Source organism: Miniopterus schreibersii (assembly GCF_964146895.1).
Source record: "Miniopterus schreibersii genome assembly, chromosome: 16".
NCBI lineage: Eukaryota > Metazoa > Chordata > Mammalia > Chiroptera > Miniopteridae > Miniopterus > Miniopterus schreibersii.
The window spans coordinates 2,887,949-2,904,436 of record NC_138116.1 but is presented as its reverse complement, the minus strand read 5'-3'; the positions used below and the strand labels follow the sequence as shown (position 1 = coordinate 2,904,436).

The 16,488-nt window shown below is 57.2% G+C and overlaps 1 protein-coding gene and 1 long non-coding RNA gene across 7 annotated transcripts in view; one reads left to right on the top strand and one right to left on the bottom strand.

The window, feature by feature from the left end:
- The window catches only part of LOC308568520, a 90,718-nt gene that overhangs the window by 2,916 nt on the left and 71,314 nt on the right, over positions 1-16,488 (top strand). The window contains exon 4 of one of the 4 annotated variants that reach the window (XR_014000497.1): positions 3,710-3,783. The exons of the other annotated variants lie outside the window; for them this stretch is intronic. This is a non-coding gene — a long non-coding RNA (uncharacterized lncRNA). Of the gene's footprint in view, positions 1-3,709; positions 3,784-16,488 lie in introns of those variants that run through there. 4 annotated transcript variants of the gene reach the window in all.
- On the bottom strand, positions 329-15,781 carry ST6GALNAC2 (ST6 N-acetylgalactosaminide alpha-2,6-sialyltransferase 2). 3 transcript variants are annotated; one of them, XM_081161518.1, is made up of 9 exons: positions 15,561-15,781; positions 12,031-12,091; positions 9,264-9,438; positions 8,235-8,400; positions 7,695-7,833; positions 6,106-6,209; positions 4,290-4,373; positions 2,640-2,739; positions 329-1,956 (listed from the first exon to the last, which is right to left on the bottom strand). In XM_081161518.1, the coding sequence occupies exons 1-9, from the start codon at positions 15,683-15,685 to the stop codon at positions 1,747-1,749; spliced, it is 1,164 nt and encodes a 387-aa protein (XP_081017644.1). In that variant the 5' UTR covers positions 15,686-15,781; the 3' UTR covers positions 329-1,746. The 3 variants fall into 3 exon arrangements, with proteins under 3 accessions (XP_081017644.1, XP_081017643.1, XP_081017645.1); XM_081161517.1 differs by having other exon boundaries at positions 335-1,956; positions 4,290-4,415; positions 15,561-15,709; XM_081161519.1 differs by lacking the exons at positions 329-1,956; positions 2,640-2,739; positions 4,290-4,373 and adding an exon at positions 4,924-5,186 and having other exon boundaries at positions 15,561-15,709.

Here is a 16,488-nt window from a genome sequence, read left to right as displayed (position 1 = left end):
CCCAAAGGAGAATCATTTCAGAGCTCTGCAGACTTCATCTTCAAAAGTAGCCAAATCGCATGACAATGCGATTATCCTAGAAAGTCTCAGGCAGTTAGTGAAATCGGGATGTAACTAAGAACATTCAGAACGCCATAGCTCAGGTGATCTGGGTATATTACCTGTGTATTGGCGGCAGGACTGCAGTGATGGTAAATGGGAGGTAATTCACATGCCTATGCTCTTCTGTGGGAAACAGGTGCTCAGCCTAGAAAAACATTTCTCAGAGTGGAATTCTCAAGTCAGTGTGTCTTGGGCTTAAATTTTGAAGCACAAATAAAAATATTTTGAAATGACTAGCATTGTGGATTTCAGATTGAGACCCACGTAAGAACGGTGTTTTATTCTGTGATTCAGTATGTCCTTACATAAATGAACGTTTCACAGGATAATAATTGGGGTTAACAGTACACTGGATGCAATCAGGTGTTTTGGGTGTGTTTGTGTTTTTTTTTTAAGTTTCCTACTAAATTGATTTTATACCCTTTTAATGGGTTGCCACCAACAAATATAACTAGCACTTCTCAAATCTAATGGATTGACAGGTTCTGATAGTTATAGGCATGATTCTAAAGTAGCAGCATTTTGATCCTAGTGACAGTCCCTCTCTCACATGGTGACAGGCTCAGCCTTCCAGAACCCGAGGCCAGGTCCTTGGCCCCAGTGGATTGAGCAGTGGTGATTGATGCTGCCCTGGGGAGGCTCTTGCCAGCCAGCCCGGGGGAGACCAGTCCCCTCCTTTCCCTGCCCCCTGCCCTGGGCAGTGTAGACATCTGGCTGTCTGGAAAGCTACTAGTCCTCGGGTGTGAAATCCTGGGGCTGCCTTAAGGGCTTTGTGGTGATACCTTGGCTTCCAACAGAAGCCTATATACTGTCTAAAATGAAACTGCCTGTCAACTAAGTTTAAACTGTTGGAGCAGTAATGTTCAATACCTAATAAAGAGGGCTCATTGCCTGATGTCATCCCTTTGGTGACAAGGTGGCAATACATCTGTCATGGGAACCCCCTCAGAGGCAGGCAGCCCTCTGTGCCCTTAGCCCCCCTCAAATACCAGAACCATCCCCTGGTTCTTGAATTCTCTGATCTCCACGCCACACCCCAGCACAGTGTACTACTTCCCCAACACACAGAAAATGGTCGTCCATCATTTATGCAGTTGTCTGGTTTCAGATTACATTCTGCCTTTGTGCTCCCTCTTCATCATGGGGCAGATGTACGTCAGTTGTGTTCTCAGAAAGGGTAAGGCGTGTCCTTGTGTTGAACTGCCTTGGTGTTCTTGTGGGGCTGTGCTTGCTAGTGGGAGTGTTCTGGCTGGGAACGTGTGGCTGCTGTAATGTTTGATCTTGGTTGAGTACTCCGCCGACTTCTAAAGTCGCTCAGTACTGTACCGCCTGCTGGCTTCGAGGCTCGGCTCTGATACGCCTGCCCCTTACTAGTGAGGGTGAGGATCACATCTTTGGAGTGTTATCAAGTCTAGTGAGCAGTCCATTTTCCCGTTGACTTGGGTTGGAGTGTCCATCTCAGACCCAGAGGGGAGTTTTCTTGGAGGAGCCAAGGACAAGATGGGGTGTTTCACAATGAACAGGCTTTGGTGACAGTCACAAATCCACCTTGGTGTCATTTGCAGGGAAGGAGTGGGTCTAGGGGAGTTGGAGTCCCTCTCGTTGAAAAGATAAAAGTGGCGGCTTTGGCCCCTTGGAATGGTTCTAGGCCCACAGCTTGGTGAGAATAGCGGGCCCGGAGTTCAGCTGGCGCTGGTACAGCTGTAGGATGCCAGCTGTGTGCAGGTCCTGCCACAGGGCGGCTTCCAGGGTCAGATCGTGGTTTGCATAGAACAGCAGTGGCTTCTTTATTCGGTCGAAGTAGTGATCAGAAAATTCCCAGTAGTTACTTGTGATGAATCCATAGGCACTAACCTGGACAAAGATTGTCACAGTGAGCATTTGCTGAGCTACTGCTGTGTGCAGACTTGTCTAAAGTGACATGAAGTCAGAAAGGCACAGCCCCCCCTTCCTCATGCCTGGGTGAAGATGAACAACAGTTGCAGCTCACCCAGCCTTACAGCTGTCTTACATAGGTATCACCCCGTTTTACAAACGGAGGAACAGGCTCAGGTCACCAAGCGTGTCCCCAGTCAAAGTTAAAAGCTAGTGAGTGGCCAGGCTGAGTTTTGAACCCAAGTCTGTGATAAAGCCACGATCATAAATGTCATTGCTACCAGTTTCCCATTCTACCAGTGGCTGCAAAGGAGGCTTCTGCTTTACAACAGGGACGAGGTGGAGGACCAGCGTTGTGGAGTGGCTGGCCTCCTCGGGCCACTGCCTTGCTTTGAAAAGTGCTTCTCAGCCTTTCCCTGGGGCTCCTGTGGGCAACTTCCCATCAGAAACTTAGTGACCAGATTGTGTGGAAGGCTAACCCGTCTGACCCGGGGGCTGTCCTGCAAAGGACCCTGGGTATTGGGTGTGGTTCTCCCTCCCACTCCTTCCCTAGACCAGGTCCCTCCTGCAGGTGGGGGGTGGTGGTGACAGGCCTTGTGTAGGGATCTCATGGATCAAATCAGGTTCCATTCACACCTGTACTCTGTTGTGGGTCCTCTTACCTGGTCACAGGTGTGTAAAGCTGTCAGCAGCATGAGGGCCCCAGTACTAGGCATATATAGGTCTTTAAAATTTGTGTTAATCAGCTTTGATTTCAAAAACCTGGAAGCAAAAAAAACATTGAAACCTAGACATTAGGTCTCCCACACCAGCTTGGTTGTGCCATTACAAGGACCAGTTCAAAAGGTCGGGACATTTCTGGCTCCTCTACCCCCATCAAATCCCTATTTGGGGGAAAACCAAATGAGCCCCTAAATACAACAATCTCCACTTGAACTAACACCTTAGGTAAGGGGATGGAGTGAGGAAGGGGAGGTAGAGGGGTGGGGTGAGGAAGGGGGTGGGGGTGGAGTAAGGAAGGGGAGGTAGAGGGGTGGGGTGAGGAAGGGGAAGTAGATGGGTGGTGTGAGGAAGGGGGGTTGGGGTGGAGTGAGGAAGGGGAAGTAAATTGGTGGGGTGAAGAAGGGGGGTGGGGTGAGGAAGGGGAAGTAGAGGGGTGGGGTGAAGAAGGGGGTGGGGTGAGGAAGGAGCAGGCATCCAGGAGAACCACAGGTAAGATCCTGCTTTCTCTTTAGAAGCTGGAGTCCATCCTGACTTCTGCAGCTTCCTGCCCTCACCCCTGGGTTACAAGTAACCACAACGCTGAGGGATAGGGCCTGCATTTAGTCTGAGACCTAAGTTTCTCTCTATTCTCAGACTTTTGGCCAAATAGGAACCACATGAGGGACAGGGCGCACAGGCCCTGTGACTGGAGTCCCTGGTGAGGTGGCACGTGTGTGCAGGCCCTCTCGGAGTCCAGAAGTGAGGCCATGGTGGTGGCCACGGGCCCTGACCTCAGCCCTGGACTCACTTCTGAGCTGCTGCAGCCAAACCTGGCCTCAGCCGGTGTTGTCCTGTTTCCCAGCTGTGAGTGCTGGGCTCCCATCTGCCCAGACCCACCTACACCCTCACCTGCTCTTGGGGGTGCTAGCCTTGGCTGCAGCAGGGTTTCTCACTTCACCGCTACACTGTTGGCATTTTAAAGGGCCAGGTAACTTTTTTTAATTTTTAAATATGTTTTTATTGATTTCAGAGAGAGAAAGGAAGAGGGAGAGACACAAACATCAATGGCGGGAGTCACTGATTGGCTGCCTCGTGCACCCTCCTGCTGTGCCCTGCCCAGGAATCTGACCTAGTGCAAAGGTCGATGCTCAATCGGAGCCATGCCAGCCGTGCCGGTCAGGTAACCCGGTTGCAGGGACTCCCTGTGCGCTACAGGAGGTTCGGCAGCAGCCCTGCCGTCTGCCTACTACTGGTACTCGCACTTGCCTAGTGACAACCAAAATGTCTCCGGGGACCAGTGGGAACCACCGGGAGGAGGTTACAGCGGGGACTGAGCTGGGGCTGCTCCCTGGGCTCACCTTGGGCCTGAAGATGACAGCCCTGCCTCCAGCCCATCAGGGTCCCACACCTCGTGGTACCCCGGCCAGCCTGCGCCTGCCTGAACAGCCCCAGTAAATAAACCTGAGCTCTCCCGAGCTTCCTGTGCATTTCCTGCGGCCCCGACGCCCCCTCCATCGGGTATCGTAGTAGGAGTAGTAAAGGCGCCCGGGGAGGGCGGCCTGCAGCGCGGGGGGCTGTCCCGGCCCGTGCCCACCCGCCCCGCCGCCTACCTCGCCGTCAGGTAGCTGATGAAGTCCGGGTGGAGCAGCTTGAATCGGCTGGCAGAGGCTTCGGGTCCAAAATAGGTCTGCGGCCTATTTGGAGAAGAAGCGGACAGAGCGGCCGAGGCCCTCGTACTGCGCGGAGGGGAGGGCGAAGCTGGGGCGGCGCGGCCGCGTGCGGTAGTAGAAGCGGGGCTGCGCGTAGTAGCGCGAGAAGGGCGTGTAGAAGGTGGCGGGCAGCACCGAGGGCGCGACCGGCGGCCGCGTGCTCAGCAGCACCTGGGCGGGCGGCGTGTAGGACAGGGAGGAGGGCGGCATGAACAGGCCGGGCGGCGTCCGGTAGGTGCAGCTGACGCTCGGGAGGTGCGGCGGCGGGGGCAGCAGAGGGAAGTAGAGGGACTCGGGCGGCGTGGGGTACTTGGGGGAGGAGGGGCGCTCGGGCTTGGGGGGCGAGCACAGGGGCAGCGGGGACGTGGGGGGCTGGAAGAAGGGTTCCTTCATGAAGCGGGGCACGTAGGGGTCGATGTGGTAGGGGATGCTCGGCATGGACCCAACGTAGGAGGCCGAGGGGATAGGGCTGTAGGAGGGGTACTTGGTGAGGGGCGCAGGGGGAGTCTGGGAAGAGTTTCGAGAGACAGATTTCAGGCCAGATTGGGAGGGAGATTTGGAGGTGGGTGGAGTGGAGTTTGGAGCAGCAGCTCGAGGTGCGTGAGGGCTGGGGTTCAGGGAGGATGTCCGGGAGGAGGGCTGCGAGATATTGGGGGTGGGAGGGTGAGAGGAGGGGCGGGAGGAAGATCCTCCCCGGGTGGGGGATGGGGTTGGGGAACGGGCAGAGCCGCCTGAGCTGGAATTGGGCTGCTGGTTGGCAGGGCTGCTGTTGTGGTTGGTCCGGGACTGGGAAGGGGACTGGGTAGGGGACAGATTAGGGGTATGGGAGGGGGAGCTCATTGGTATTGGGGAGGCCTGGGTGCACCCGATGTCTCTGAGGCAGCCTCCCCAGGAGCCCAGTCCCCGCCCATGTCACAGAATCCACCCTCATGACCAGCTGCAGCATTGTGAGCAATTGTTGGGTAATCACAGGGCGGGGCACAGGGCCTGCCTGTGGGTGCTGGCCTGGCTTTGGAGGGGTTAATCCCCAATGACCCCCTTAGAAACAGCTTCTAAGGGCTGGCTGGCGGCATTGAAACTGAGACAGGAGGGCTGGTCAGTGTGTGCCCAGGTGTGGCGTAGATCTCTAAGGACCTGAGTCGGGGGGAAACACTGTCTCTGCAGCCCTGGGAGAGGGTTCGGCTGAGGGCCAGGACGTGCTTCAAGGGCTGAGACAAGGCCTGCTGCCCAGGAAGGTGGGAGACCAGACAGAGTGCCCTTTGTTCCCACTGCACAGGACACTTGTCCACATGGCCCACTCTCCCGTTTCATGGGCACAGTCTTGGGAGGTGCCCGCCAGGAGGAGTGGTGTGGAGCCTGGCCCTATACTCTTACTTTCCAGACTGCATGTACTCAACAGGTGAGCAGACCCAGCTGTGGACAGGCCCCGAGAGTGCTGCTGCCAGGTGCGGGGGTTGGTTTTGGGGACAGCAGTCTGAAGCTGAGAAGCCAAGCCTGCCTGCTCTGTTCAGAAAAGCAGACCCTGGAGCCTCCAGCCAACCTGCCCAGGAGGGTCCCTGGGCCTTCCCGGAGGAAAGGAGCATCATTCCCCAAAGCTCTTGAGTGCTCGGGGATTTGCTTGCTGCTCTCGCCAACCTTCCCTACCCAACAGTGGGTCTTGGGAGCAAGAGGCAATAGCCACAGCATCACCACGCCCTGCCGCTGCTTGGCTGCTCACCTGTCCCCTGCGTCCTTGCCCTTGTAGACAGGCACCCCCAGAATGGCCGATCTCAGCATCACATAGTCGCGGAGGTCCGAGGGAATGAAGATGTAACGCAGGTCCTGTTGGGGCAACAGACACACTGAACCCGGGTGAGAAAGAGCCCACGTCTAGCTCCTGCTGGGAAGGGACAGCCTTCCACCCAGTCCTGCCACTGTCCTGATGGGCGAATTTCACTTATGTGCCTGTACGTTCTCGAGTACTGTGGTGGCTCCAGTCCACGCTCACAAGTTCTTTGGTGCTCTCCGCTCCAGAGGTGGAGCTTAACGTGCCATCTGCTTGAGTACGGGCCAGAGGTATGACTAAGAATCTAGTTTTTCTAATGAATGGGAAAACAGCTGAAGTGATTGATGCCTGACTCTGGAGACCAGGCCATAGAAGGCACTTCGCCTCCTTGCTCCCTGGGGTCACTAACTCTGCGTGAAGTCAGCTACCATGTCATGAGGAGACCCTAGTAGCCCATAGAGGGGTCCATGGGACAAGGGCCTTGTGATGACTGCAGCCACCTGAGTGACCCTGAGCCAAAAACCACTCTGCTAAGCTGCTTCTGAATTCCTGACCCACTGAAACTGTAAGATCATAAATGTGTGTTGTTTAAAGTGAGAAAGTTTGGGGGTATTTTGTTACGCAGCATTGATAACTCATACAGGTGTTGGCCACACCAGAAATGAAGCTGCCCCATTGTGTTCTATCATGAGCCAAGAGGTTCTACTGGGAGGCTTCAGTGCGTAGACACTGTTGCTAGGACACCCCTTAGTTTCCTTTTCAAAGGAGGAAACTTCTAGAAACCCAGCCCAGCCCTATTGAGCATCACGGAACCCCTTATCCTGGGATCTCCCTAACCCTGCACAGGGCACCCAGACCTTCTTGAGGGGAAGTGTGTTGTTATAGAAACTGAGTGTGGTTGAAGGAAGCTGGAGGTTGCAGATGCTCCCAACCCAGCCATGACTGGGCATATCCCTTGGTCTCATGAATCTCAGCTTCCTGCACAGGCTGCTGGGAGAATTCAGGAGGCACACACACTATTCTTGAGGGCAGCATAGGAGACTGGAAACAACCCCAGGTATGCAGCCAGGGGGGCTGAGCTTTTGAAGATTCTAGCTGGGTGGTGGCCTAGGACAGTTGCCACCTGGAGATGGGCTGCTGTGTGGGCCAGTGCTGGGAACAGAGGACACAGCCAGTAAATGCTGTTCCCCTGCGTAGCTCTGGGGTGGGAGTCTGGGTTTGAACCCCAGCCCTGCTGCGGCTTTGCCAGGCACTGAAGGCACGGAGCCTTAGCCTCCTCACCAGTACAGGGGGGCTGACACAGAGATTGCCTGGCACCCCATATGCCCTCACTAAATATTAGCCGTTTACACTCCAGTCCGAAGTTGTGTGGTGCTGCCTGGAACAGTGGGGCATCCCTGCCCAGACCTTCCTCCTCAGGAGCTCCATCCCTGCACCCAGGATCCCTGCATAGTTGTGTATCCACTAGACCAGGGCTCCCCAACCTTGTGGCTCCCCCATGGAGAGGGCTCCAGGAACAGTGGCGTCATCTGAGGCCTCACCTGTCCTTGTGGCACAGAGGTGAAGCCCTGTGTATTGTAGGCAATGAGCGAGTTCTTCATCGTGTTCACGGTGAAGCCATAGAAGGAGGTCTTGGTACCCACGTCTGCCTCGAAGCCTCTGGTCACAGCACCATTGAGTCTGGTCCGAACAGAGGTCCATGAGCCTCCTGGCAGTTCCACCATGCTGTGTGTGGAACTTTCATCCCCAGGGCTCCACCAGGCCTGTCCCCATGCCTCTATGGACCATTCCCTTTGCTCACAGCAGCACCAGCACCTACTTGCCATTCCCATCCCCACTCCTCCAGGCCTCAGGGGGAGCCCTGTGAAATGGGCACATCTGGCCCTGATGGTTCCTTCCTCCCAGGTCCCTGTGGCATGCCTGTTTGTACATGCCTATGCCCATGCCTGTCTGCCTGTTAACTGCAGAGCTGCCAGGGACCGCTGCTGGCTGTTGCCGCAGCCAACGCCATGGAAGATGCTCCCACCAGGCTAGCTGGGACCAGCTGGCCTCCCACTCCTCCCTGCCCCTGCTCCGAATACCTGAACACATAGTCATGGGCGTCGATGTTCAGGCCCTGACGGGAACCGTTCAGAATGCCTCCATTACCCACCACGGCACACCGGACACAGTCCCTGGGCAGCTCCCGGGAGCTGAGCAGCTGGGCGTTCTCGGAGCTGTTCAGAAGGCTCAGGGTGGAGACAATGTCTGTGGGTGGGAGACAGGTGGGATTTTATGCAGAGGGCTGTCATCAGGGACCCCAGCCCCTCCCAAGAGGCACAGAGGGTGGGAGGGAAATGAAATGTCAGTGGGGCCAAACTGTTGTGGCTCAGCGGTTGAGCATCAATCTATGATCCAGGAGATCGCGGTTCGATTCCCAGTCAGGGCACATGTGGGTTGCAGGCTCCATCCCCAGTAGGGGGCATGCAGGAGGCAGCCGATCAATGACTCTCTCATCATTGATGTTTCTCTCTCCCTCTCCCTTCCTCTCTGAAATCAATAAAGACTTTTTTTTTTTAAAAAAGAAAGTAATGTCAGTGGGGTCATGAGAAGGGAAAAGGGGGCAGTGAGGGACAGGGTTTGGCTGTGCCTGCAGTGCCTCAAGAACTCAAATAACTGGCCTTCTGGAGACTATTCCAGAAGGAAATAATCCGAGCCCTGCAAGGGTGGGGGCAAAGTTGACCGGGAGGGGTTTGGACGGTTTCCCACTGCAGCAAAGGTCAGCAAGCTGCCTGCGGCCCCCAGCCCCTGTCCTTGGCCACCTTGGACACTGGCTCCTCAGTTTTTTATGCCAGGGAGGCCCCAGGGTTGTGAGAGCTGCTGGTGGGGGGAAGAGGGCAGGCAGGACCCTCTTGCTGACGCAGTGGTGCTTGTGGGGGCAGGAAAATAATGCAGGGGTCTCACAGCTTGGGGGTAGAGCCCTGAGGCCCTCCTGAGAGGAAGGAACATGGGGGGTCCCACGTCACCGCACTGAGGGCAGGGGGGTCTGGCTTGCATCAGGGCCAAAAGCAAGAGGAAGGGACCAGCCAAGGCCAGACGACTGAGCGAGGGGCAGCAGCGATTGCGGTTACCTTGGCGGGAGAGCCCCTGCCAGCCATAGGGGGCTTTGCGCTGGCTCAGGCTGTCCCAGAGCTCCTGGGAGAAGAGGCCCCCAGACAGCAGCACTGGCTTGGAGAAGTTGAACAGAGCCCGGAAGTGAGGGTGCCGCTGAATGGTCTGAGCAAGGGGGTGTCTGCAGGGCCCACGCTGTGGGTGAGAAGAAGAAGAGGGCTGAGCTCGGGGGGAGGGGGTGGGGTGGGGATGGGTGGGAGTCTTCCCAGGAGCTTGAAGACCCCACTGGAGAGCTGGTAGGGAAGAGCTGCCTTCCCTCCTCCAGACTTGATCAGAGAGCTTTCTGGATTTGCCCTGCCCAGCTCTCCTCCTGGACACCACATCTCTGTGGCCTGATGGCTCTGGCCTCCTGCTCTTGCACCTCACCCCTGGAGAAACTCTGGGGCATCTCCCCCCCATGGGTATGACCTGCCTGCCCTTTGCAGGAGGTGGTCCAGCCTGGGCTTTGGAATGACTGGCCTGGATCCGAGTCCTGTGATTTATCCAGGGAAGCTCTGGCAGTCTTCACTGTGGGGCTCGAGAGGAAGGGCGGCCAGGGGGAGCGTGAGTGTCTGTCTTCCAGTCGCTGCCTAGACTGGGTTGAATAGTGTCTTCCCAAAGTTCCCGTCTGCCCAGAACCTCGGAATTCGACCTTACTTGGAAATAGGGCCTTTGCAGATGTAAGCTGTTAAAATGAGGTCATCCTGCATTCAGGTGGGCCCTACATTCAGTGTCTTTATAAGGAGGCCACGTGATGATAGGCAGAGATTGAGTGGTGCAGCTACAAGCCAAGGGATGCCTGGAGGCCCCAGAAGGTGGAAGCGGCCAGGGAGGGTCCTGCCCACGCCTTGATTTCAGACTTCTGGCCTCCAGAACTGTGCGAGATAAATGCCTCTTGTTTTAAGCCACCTAGTTTTGGTCATTTGTTCAACAGCCCTAGGAAACCTTGCAATGCCTCTGCAGGCAGGGGCCTTGAAGGAAGGTGAGTACTGAACGGACCCCGCCCCACCCGCCTGCAACCCCTCCTCCCCCAGAATCCCACGCCATCTGGGCCTGGGCCCAGGCCCTGTGTTGGGCAGGTGGGGCTGCGCTCACCACTCAAGAGGCGTCTTTTTTAAGGTGCTGGTTTTATGAAAGTACAAGGCAGGGGAGAGCTGCGTGTGCTTTTTTTCTATCATGTGACATAGAAGTTCCTAAAAATCACCCCACTGTGCAGAACTGCCATCCAAGCCCCAGGGCTTTTGGGAAAACGGGGTTAGTGGGACGGCGCTCAGAAACTTGGTCAGTGACGCAGCAAGGGGAGCCCGAGGAAGACGGGAGCACCGTTCTTTACACATCCGGTGGTTCTGCACAGAAGTGCTCCTGGCCCGGGCCGCGCCCTGTGGAAGCGGGTGTCGGGAGGGTGGCAGCTCGCTGGGAAAGTGGGCGTGCACCGGTTTCTGTATCCCTAGGGGGCTCCCTTCGCCTGGGCCGGTTCTTGGCACTTCAGCCAGCATTCTCGCTGACAGGTCACTCAGCAGCAAACACAAAGTGTGTGCGATGCTCAAACTGTTTGCTAAGATACCTGTCTTGTTGAGACTGATGTTGGAACTTTGAAAATTGCTGGAACCTTGCAAATTCCTGTTTTTATAGCAGGCGTTCTAGCAGAACATACCCGTAGTAAGTTTCACTACTATTTAGTTTATCATGCTTTCCAGGGACTTCTTGACGAGGCTCCAGGAGAAAAATCTCCAGGTCTTTGCGTCAGGAAAGGTGGTGCTTCACTTGGCCTTCTGGCTGGCATTTATCTCATGGGCCTGGTGGCACAGTTTCTTTCTTCACTGTGGCCACCAAGAAGCTCAGAGCCAGATATATGTATGGCCTGTCTTATGTCTTGGGGAACATTTTTCGTGCACTTATCTGACATCTTATTTTCCTTCACTTGTTTATTTTATTCCATTTTATGTTTTTGCCTTGTTATATGTACCTAAAAGCTACCTCAAGTCCTTTTTTTAAACCAGGTAGGAATTTATGTCATTTAGCATCCAGTAGCTCAGGCGGGAAGGACTTGAGGAATGTGAAGATGTCCTGGCCAAGCACTCCTGAGACGCTCGAGGACACTTGTCCTCCTGGCTCTGCTGCTCAGTGGTTCAGAGCCAGGCGCTGGGGTCAGACCCCAATGCCACCTCTTCTCCCTGAGTGACCCTGAGCAAGGCGCCTCATTATGCTCAACTGTCAAAGCTACCCAATAGGGTGGCCATGAGGCTTATGTCTGAGACACAGGGAACGTGCTGGAGGTGGCACCTCGGCCCACGGTCACCACCGACTCTTAGCTATGGAGCAGGACCTGGAAGGTTCTCAAATCCTCAGGGCAAACACGGATCATCTTCCCAGGGTTTGGTGTCTACTCTATGGCAAGCGGTTTAAATGTGACTTTTGTAGTAAGAAGACATTTTGGGGAGTTGAATGTCAGATTCACAAGCCTTTTAAAGATAAATCGCAGGACTTCCAAGAAACGTTCAACTGGCTGTACCCCAGGGAACATACTGATCCATGCTCCTCTACTGGGGTGCAGAGAACCCTGGTGGCCAGGTCTGAGGAGCCCCGATGGCTGGCTGCTTAGCGGTTTGCTTCCTTCTGAGGGTTAGGGGTCCAAAGAGCTCCTGCACAGCAGTCTCGTGAGAATGCCCCCCTTTGTTTGCTTTTTCCTTTCCCCTCCACCCCCTAACGTGAGGATGCTCAGAAGTACAGAGTAGTCGACCACAGTACCTTTCTTGTCCCGGAATCCGCAGCCTTGGGCCCAGAGAATGTGTGAGATGCCGTGATGTTCCTGGGGGGGAAGGCACAGGTCAAGCAGGGGTCTGACCGCCCTCAGACCCTTCTGTCTGACTCCGTTAGCTCCAGGGCCTGACAAAGTCTGGCAGGGTCAAAGGCGTCCGTTCCTTTGATCCTATTTCTAGGCTCTGATTCTTGCCCATCCCTCTCTCTTTAGACACAAAAGACTGTCACATAATTATGTTCTGACAAGCTGTATAAACCCAGAAATCAAGAACCCCCTTGGCAAGTGGCAGAAAAGTGGAGTTTATAGGCACAGTGGTTAAAAGATGGAAATAGGAAAGCTCGCCTGCGCCCTGGAACTGTGACCATACAAGGGGTTTCCCTGCCAAGGCCTCAGAGCAGGCATTGTGCCCCAGCCCCAGGGTGACTTGGGCCCCCTTCACTGTGGCTGGATCACCCTGGCTCCTGCCCTCAGGGTCCAGGTAAAGGGCATGGGTCTGAAGCTGACGCCCTGGCTTTGTAGCCCATGACCCCAGGAAGTTACTAAACTCAGAAGCTGAGTGTGCATTTGGACAGCAGGGATAACCATGATCACGTATCACACCATTGTTGCAAGGTTCAAACAGGATCTGTGCTATCTCACACAACAAGTGTCCTCTAACGAAATGTTAGCTGTGGCTACCTAAGGAAGGTGAAAGGACTTCTTTGTGACAGCCTCTGTGACAGTGTCCCTTCTGCAGGGAGGTAAGGGGCTAATATTACTGCCCCACCCCCTCCTCCCAGGTAGCCCCTATGTCAGGGCAAAGGGCAACCTGAAAAGAAGGAAGGAAGAGGGGCCCTTGCCCATTGGAAAGGGTGTCAGTCTTCTCCCAGACTCCTGCCGTCTCCCCACAGCCACAAGGGAACCGGTGGGGAGCTCAGGGATGGGCAGTGTGCAGGTAAAACAAAGGCCTCTTGTTATTTGCTTCTCGGTGCTGAGTCACAGGGAAGCCCGTGAGCTGCCTCCCGTTCAGGTTTCTGTAGGACCCTGGGGGGTAAGGGGGACCGGGCGGGGCAGAAAGAGCTGGTCACTTGTCCACCCACACCGCCCTGTAGTTCCTGTCCCTGAGCACAGCAGGACCCCCTCTGAGGAGGAACTGGGACATATCACTCAGCCTAGAAACCGCAGGGAGCTTTTGAAAAACCGCCCAGGCCCAGGCCCAGGCGCCATCCCTGAGATTCTGATCTGATTGGTCTGGGCCCCTTCCAGGTGGTTCTAACCTGCAGCCTGACTTGAGAGCCTGACAGAGAACCTGCTGAGCAGGGCAGGATGGAGGCAGGAGGAAGAGAGTCTCCGGGGAGGTGATGGGAACTCCCCCCAATTCAGTTTTGCTGCCCTGAACTCCCCTAGTCTCAGGGAGGCCTGCTCCTCTCTAGGGCACCCTCAGTCGTCAGGGACTCCTCCCAGTCCCCTGCTGCTCTCAGGACTCCCAGGGCTTCCAGACACCTGTCTGGGGAGTCGGGCAGCAGTGAGGGAAAGAGCGAAGGAAGGGCCAGCCCCCCTGAGCCCCTCTGGGAAGCTTCCCCAGGCCAGGAGAAATTAGGAAGGCAAATGCAGTGCATGTTTCATAAAACGAAATTTACTCGACTCAGATCAAATTCTTAGGAATTCTTGGCTCTAAAATGTCCTTTCTTTTACAAAATAGTGTCGACAATGGATGGTAACTGGTCCCTATATCTATCCTTACCCCTCCTTCGTAAAGAAAACTTTTTTTTTAAGTCCCTTTTTAGTATCTGTTTTTTAAATTGATTTGAGTGAGAGATAGAGAGAGAAACATCAGTGGGTTGCCTCCAGTCTGAAACCCGTAACCTGGGCATGTGCCCTGACTGGGAATCGGACCGGCGACCTTTTGGTGCACGGGACCTATGCTCAACCAACTGAGCCACACAGGCCAGGGCCAGCTTTTGTTGTTTGTTTTACAAGTCTAGAAATCCTCATGCCTGAGAACCACGGATCCAGATTCTTCTGTGAGTAAAAACCGACACTGAGAGACTCCCATCTTGGACGGGAGACCTGGCCGCAGAGCCCTTGTCCCCTGACCTCTCCACCGCAGCCAGGCAGGCCCATTTCCAGCCCGCAGTTGGGGAGGTCCCACAGCCAGCCCTCCCCTCCCAGAATGCCATCCCACCTCCCCCCCTGCCACCCCCAGCAGGCCAAGTCCCGGCCTGCCCCCTGCGATTTAGCTACAGCACAGAAAGTCAGGGAAACACCAAGAAAATGGACAGGTTCTTGAGTTGTACTAGATTTTTTTTAAAAAAAAAGAAAAGAAAGATCTTTTTTAAAAAAGCTTTGTTGCGCTATACTGGATGTTCAACAAACCTCCTACTTAAAGTCATATTGGATACTCTCAAAAGGACGTTTACCTGTGTTTAAAACATCGTTACATACAATTCACGAGGATCCCCTTTCTCAATACCCTCCACCCTTTCCAGCCCTCTTCCTTAAGCGGGTTCAGGCCAGGAGATCCCACCACCTCCCCCGCTGGTTAGAGCACCCTTCCTTCTAAAGGGGCCCCGCTCAGTCATTTGCAAGCTTACTTGTTTTGCAAAGTTGGGTGCCCCCTGAACTTGTTCCCCTGAGAGCAGACACTGACTTTGCTTTCCATCCAGGGCCACTATACCTGGAGCGGAGTTTATGAGGAAGGGACAGGTTCCAGAGGCCCCCCCGGGGGCTGTGGGCCACCCCGCGGCCTCCCAGATCCAGGCTCGGGGGGGGGGGGGCGGCTCTGACCAGAAGCAAAGCTAGACCCTCGTGAGGCCTCTTGGAAATGCAACCATCACCTACCCAAGGCGGGCTCTCGGGTTTCCCCTCGTGGGGCACACACCTAAGGAAGGCGCCCCGGGCGAGCGGGAGGGCGCAGAGCTCGGGAGGGGCGCGGAGAGCCAACCCCGAAGGGAGCCCAAGCTCGGCGCCGGTCCCCAGGCAGTCGCCTCTCCGTCGGGTGGGGCCCAGATGGCGCTTATCAAACAAACAGCGAACCGAGCGCCAGGCGAGAGGAAGCCGCGCGGGGGGGCAGAGACGGAGCCAGCGGGAACGGCGCCGCGTCGGCGCCCCGCCGCCGCGCCGGGGAGCCCCCAGCGTTGGAACCGGAAGACTCGGGTCCCTGCCCCAAAAGTAGAGTCCGAAAAGGGTAACGCTACCGAGGGAGAGTTAGCAACAAAAACAGGATTGTTTTGATCGGACTCGGATGGCCCGGCCAAATCTGGACTAGAGAGAGTGTTTCCAATCAGGGCGGAGGGACTTGGTCCGCAGGTCCCGTGCGCCTGGGGCGAGCGAGGCTCCTCTCGGACCCGGGCGGGGGCTGTAGGGTCCCCCGGCTGCGTGCGTTTAGCGCCCGAGCGGAGGCTCTGGGCGCAAAGGGCCGCAGCCGGAGCCCCCGCGGGGAGTCACCCCCAAGGGGCGGCCCGGGGCCCCTGCGCCGCGCGCCCTGGCGGCCGGTCCCCTGCGCCCTCCGCGTTTGGCGCCGCGCGGCAGCCCCTACCTGGCTCCGGACTGGGGCCCCGGGCGCGGCTTCCCCGCCGAGGAGAGCAGGGTCAAGAGGATCCCCGAGCTGGCGGCCGCCAGCAGGAGCAGCCGCCAGAAGAGGGGGCCGCGCAGGAGCCCCATGCGGCCCCGCCGGCGGCTCCGGGTCTGCCGATGGGACGGGCCGGGGAGCGGGGCGGGCCTCCCAGAGGAGGCCGCCCTGCCCAGCCCGGCCCTGCCCTGCCCTCGCGTCTCCGGCACCTCCCCGCCGCGGCCCGGCCGCCGGAAGCCCCACAATCGGAGGGCCGCGGAGGTGGGAGTGTCGCCCCGCCCGGAGCTGCGCGCTCCCCGAGGCACTTGGACAGGACGCACCCGGTTGCGCTCCCGCCCGTGTCCGGCCCGGACGCCCTGAGCCTGGGGCTGCGCCGGGCGCTTTCCCCGAACCGAACCGTCCGGGGAGGGCGTGGGGGCTGCGGGCGCGGTGAACGCCGCACCTGCCCCGGAGGCCGTGCGCGTGCTCCAGGCCCGGGCCCCACCCGTGGCTCCCGACTGCCCGAGGCCGGGGCCCCACGTCTCGAGAGGACGCTCAGGGGTGGTCGCTGTGGCACCTCGGGCCCTTCCAGAATTCGGGTGCGAGGAGGGAGCCGGTTCACCCGGACGGCTGAGCGGGCGGGCGCCCCGCGGAGCCCCAGCAGTGGGGGGCCTGGGGATGCGGCGCGCCGGGGAGCCGAGGCGGTTCGCCCACTCGCTTGGTGACTGTGCTGAACGCAGGGCATTCCCTTGGCGAACCGAGGCCAGCCTGCGGGTCCCGGCAGCAAAGGGAGCGCCTGAGCGGTCTGGCGGGGCTCCGCTGTCTCCCGGCAGAGTGGGGAGCCCCCCCGGTAGTGCGCGGCACGTAGGTGAGACGGCCCCTCTCCAGCGCGCAGTGTTCCCCGCCTTAGCCCTCA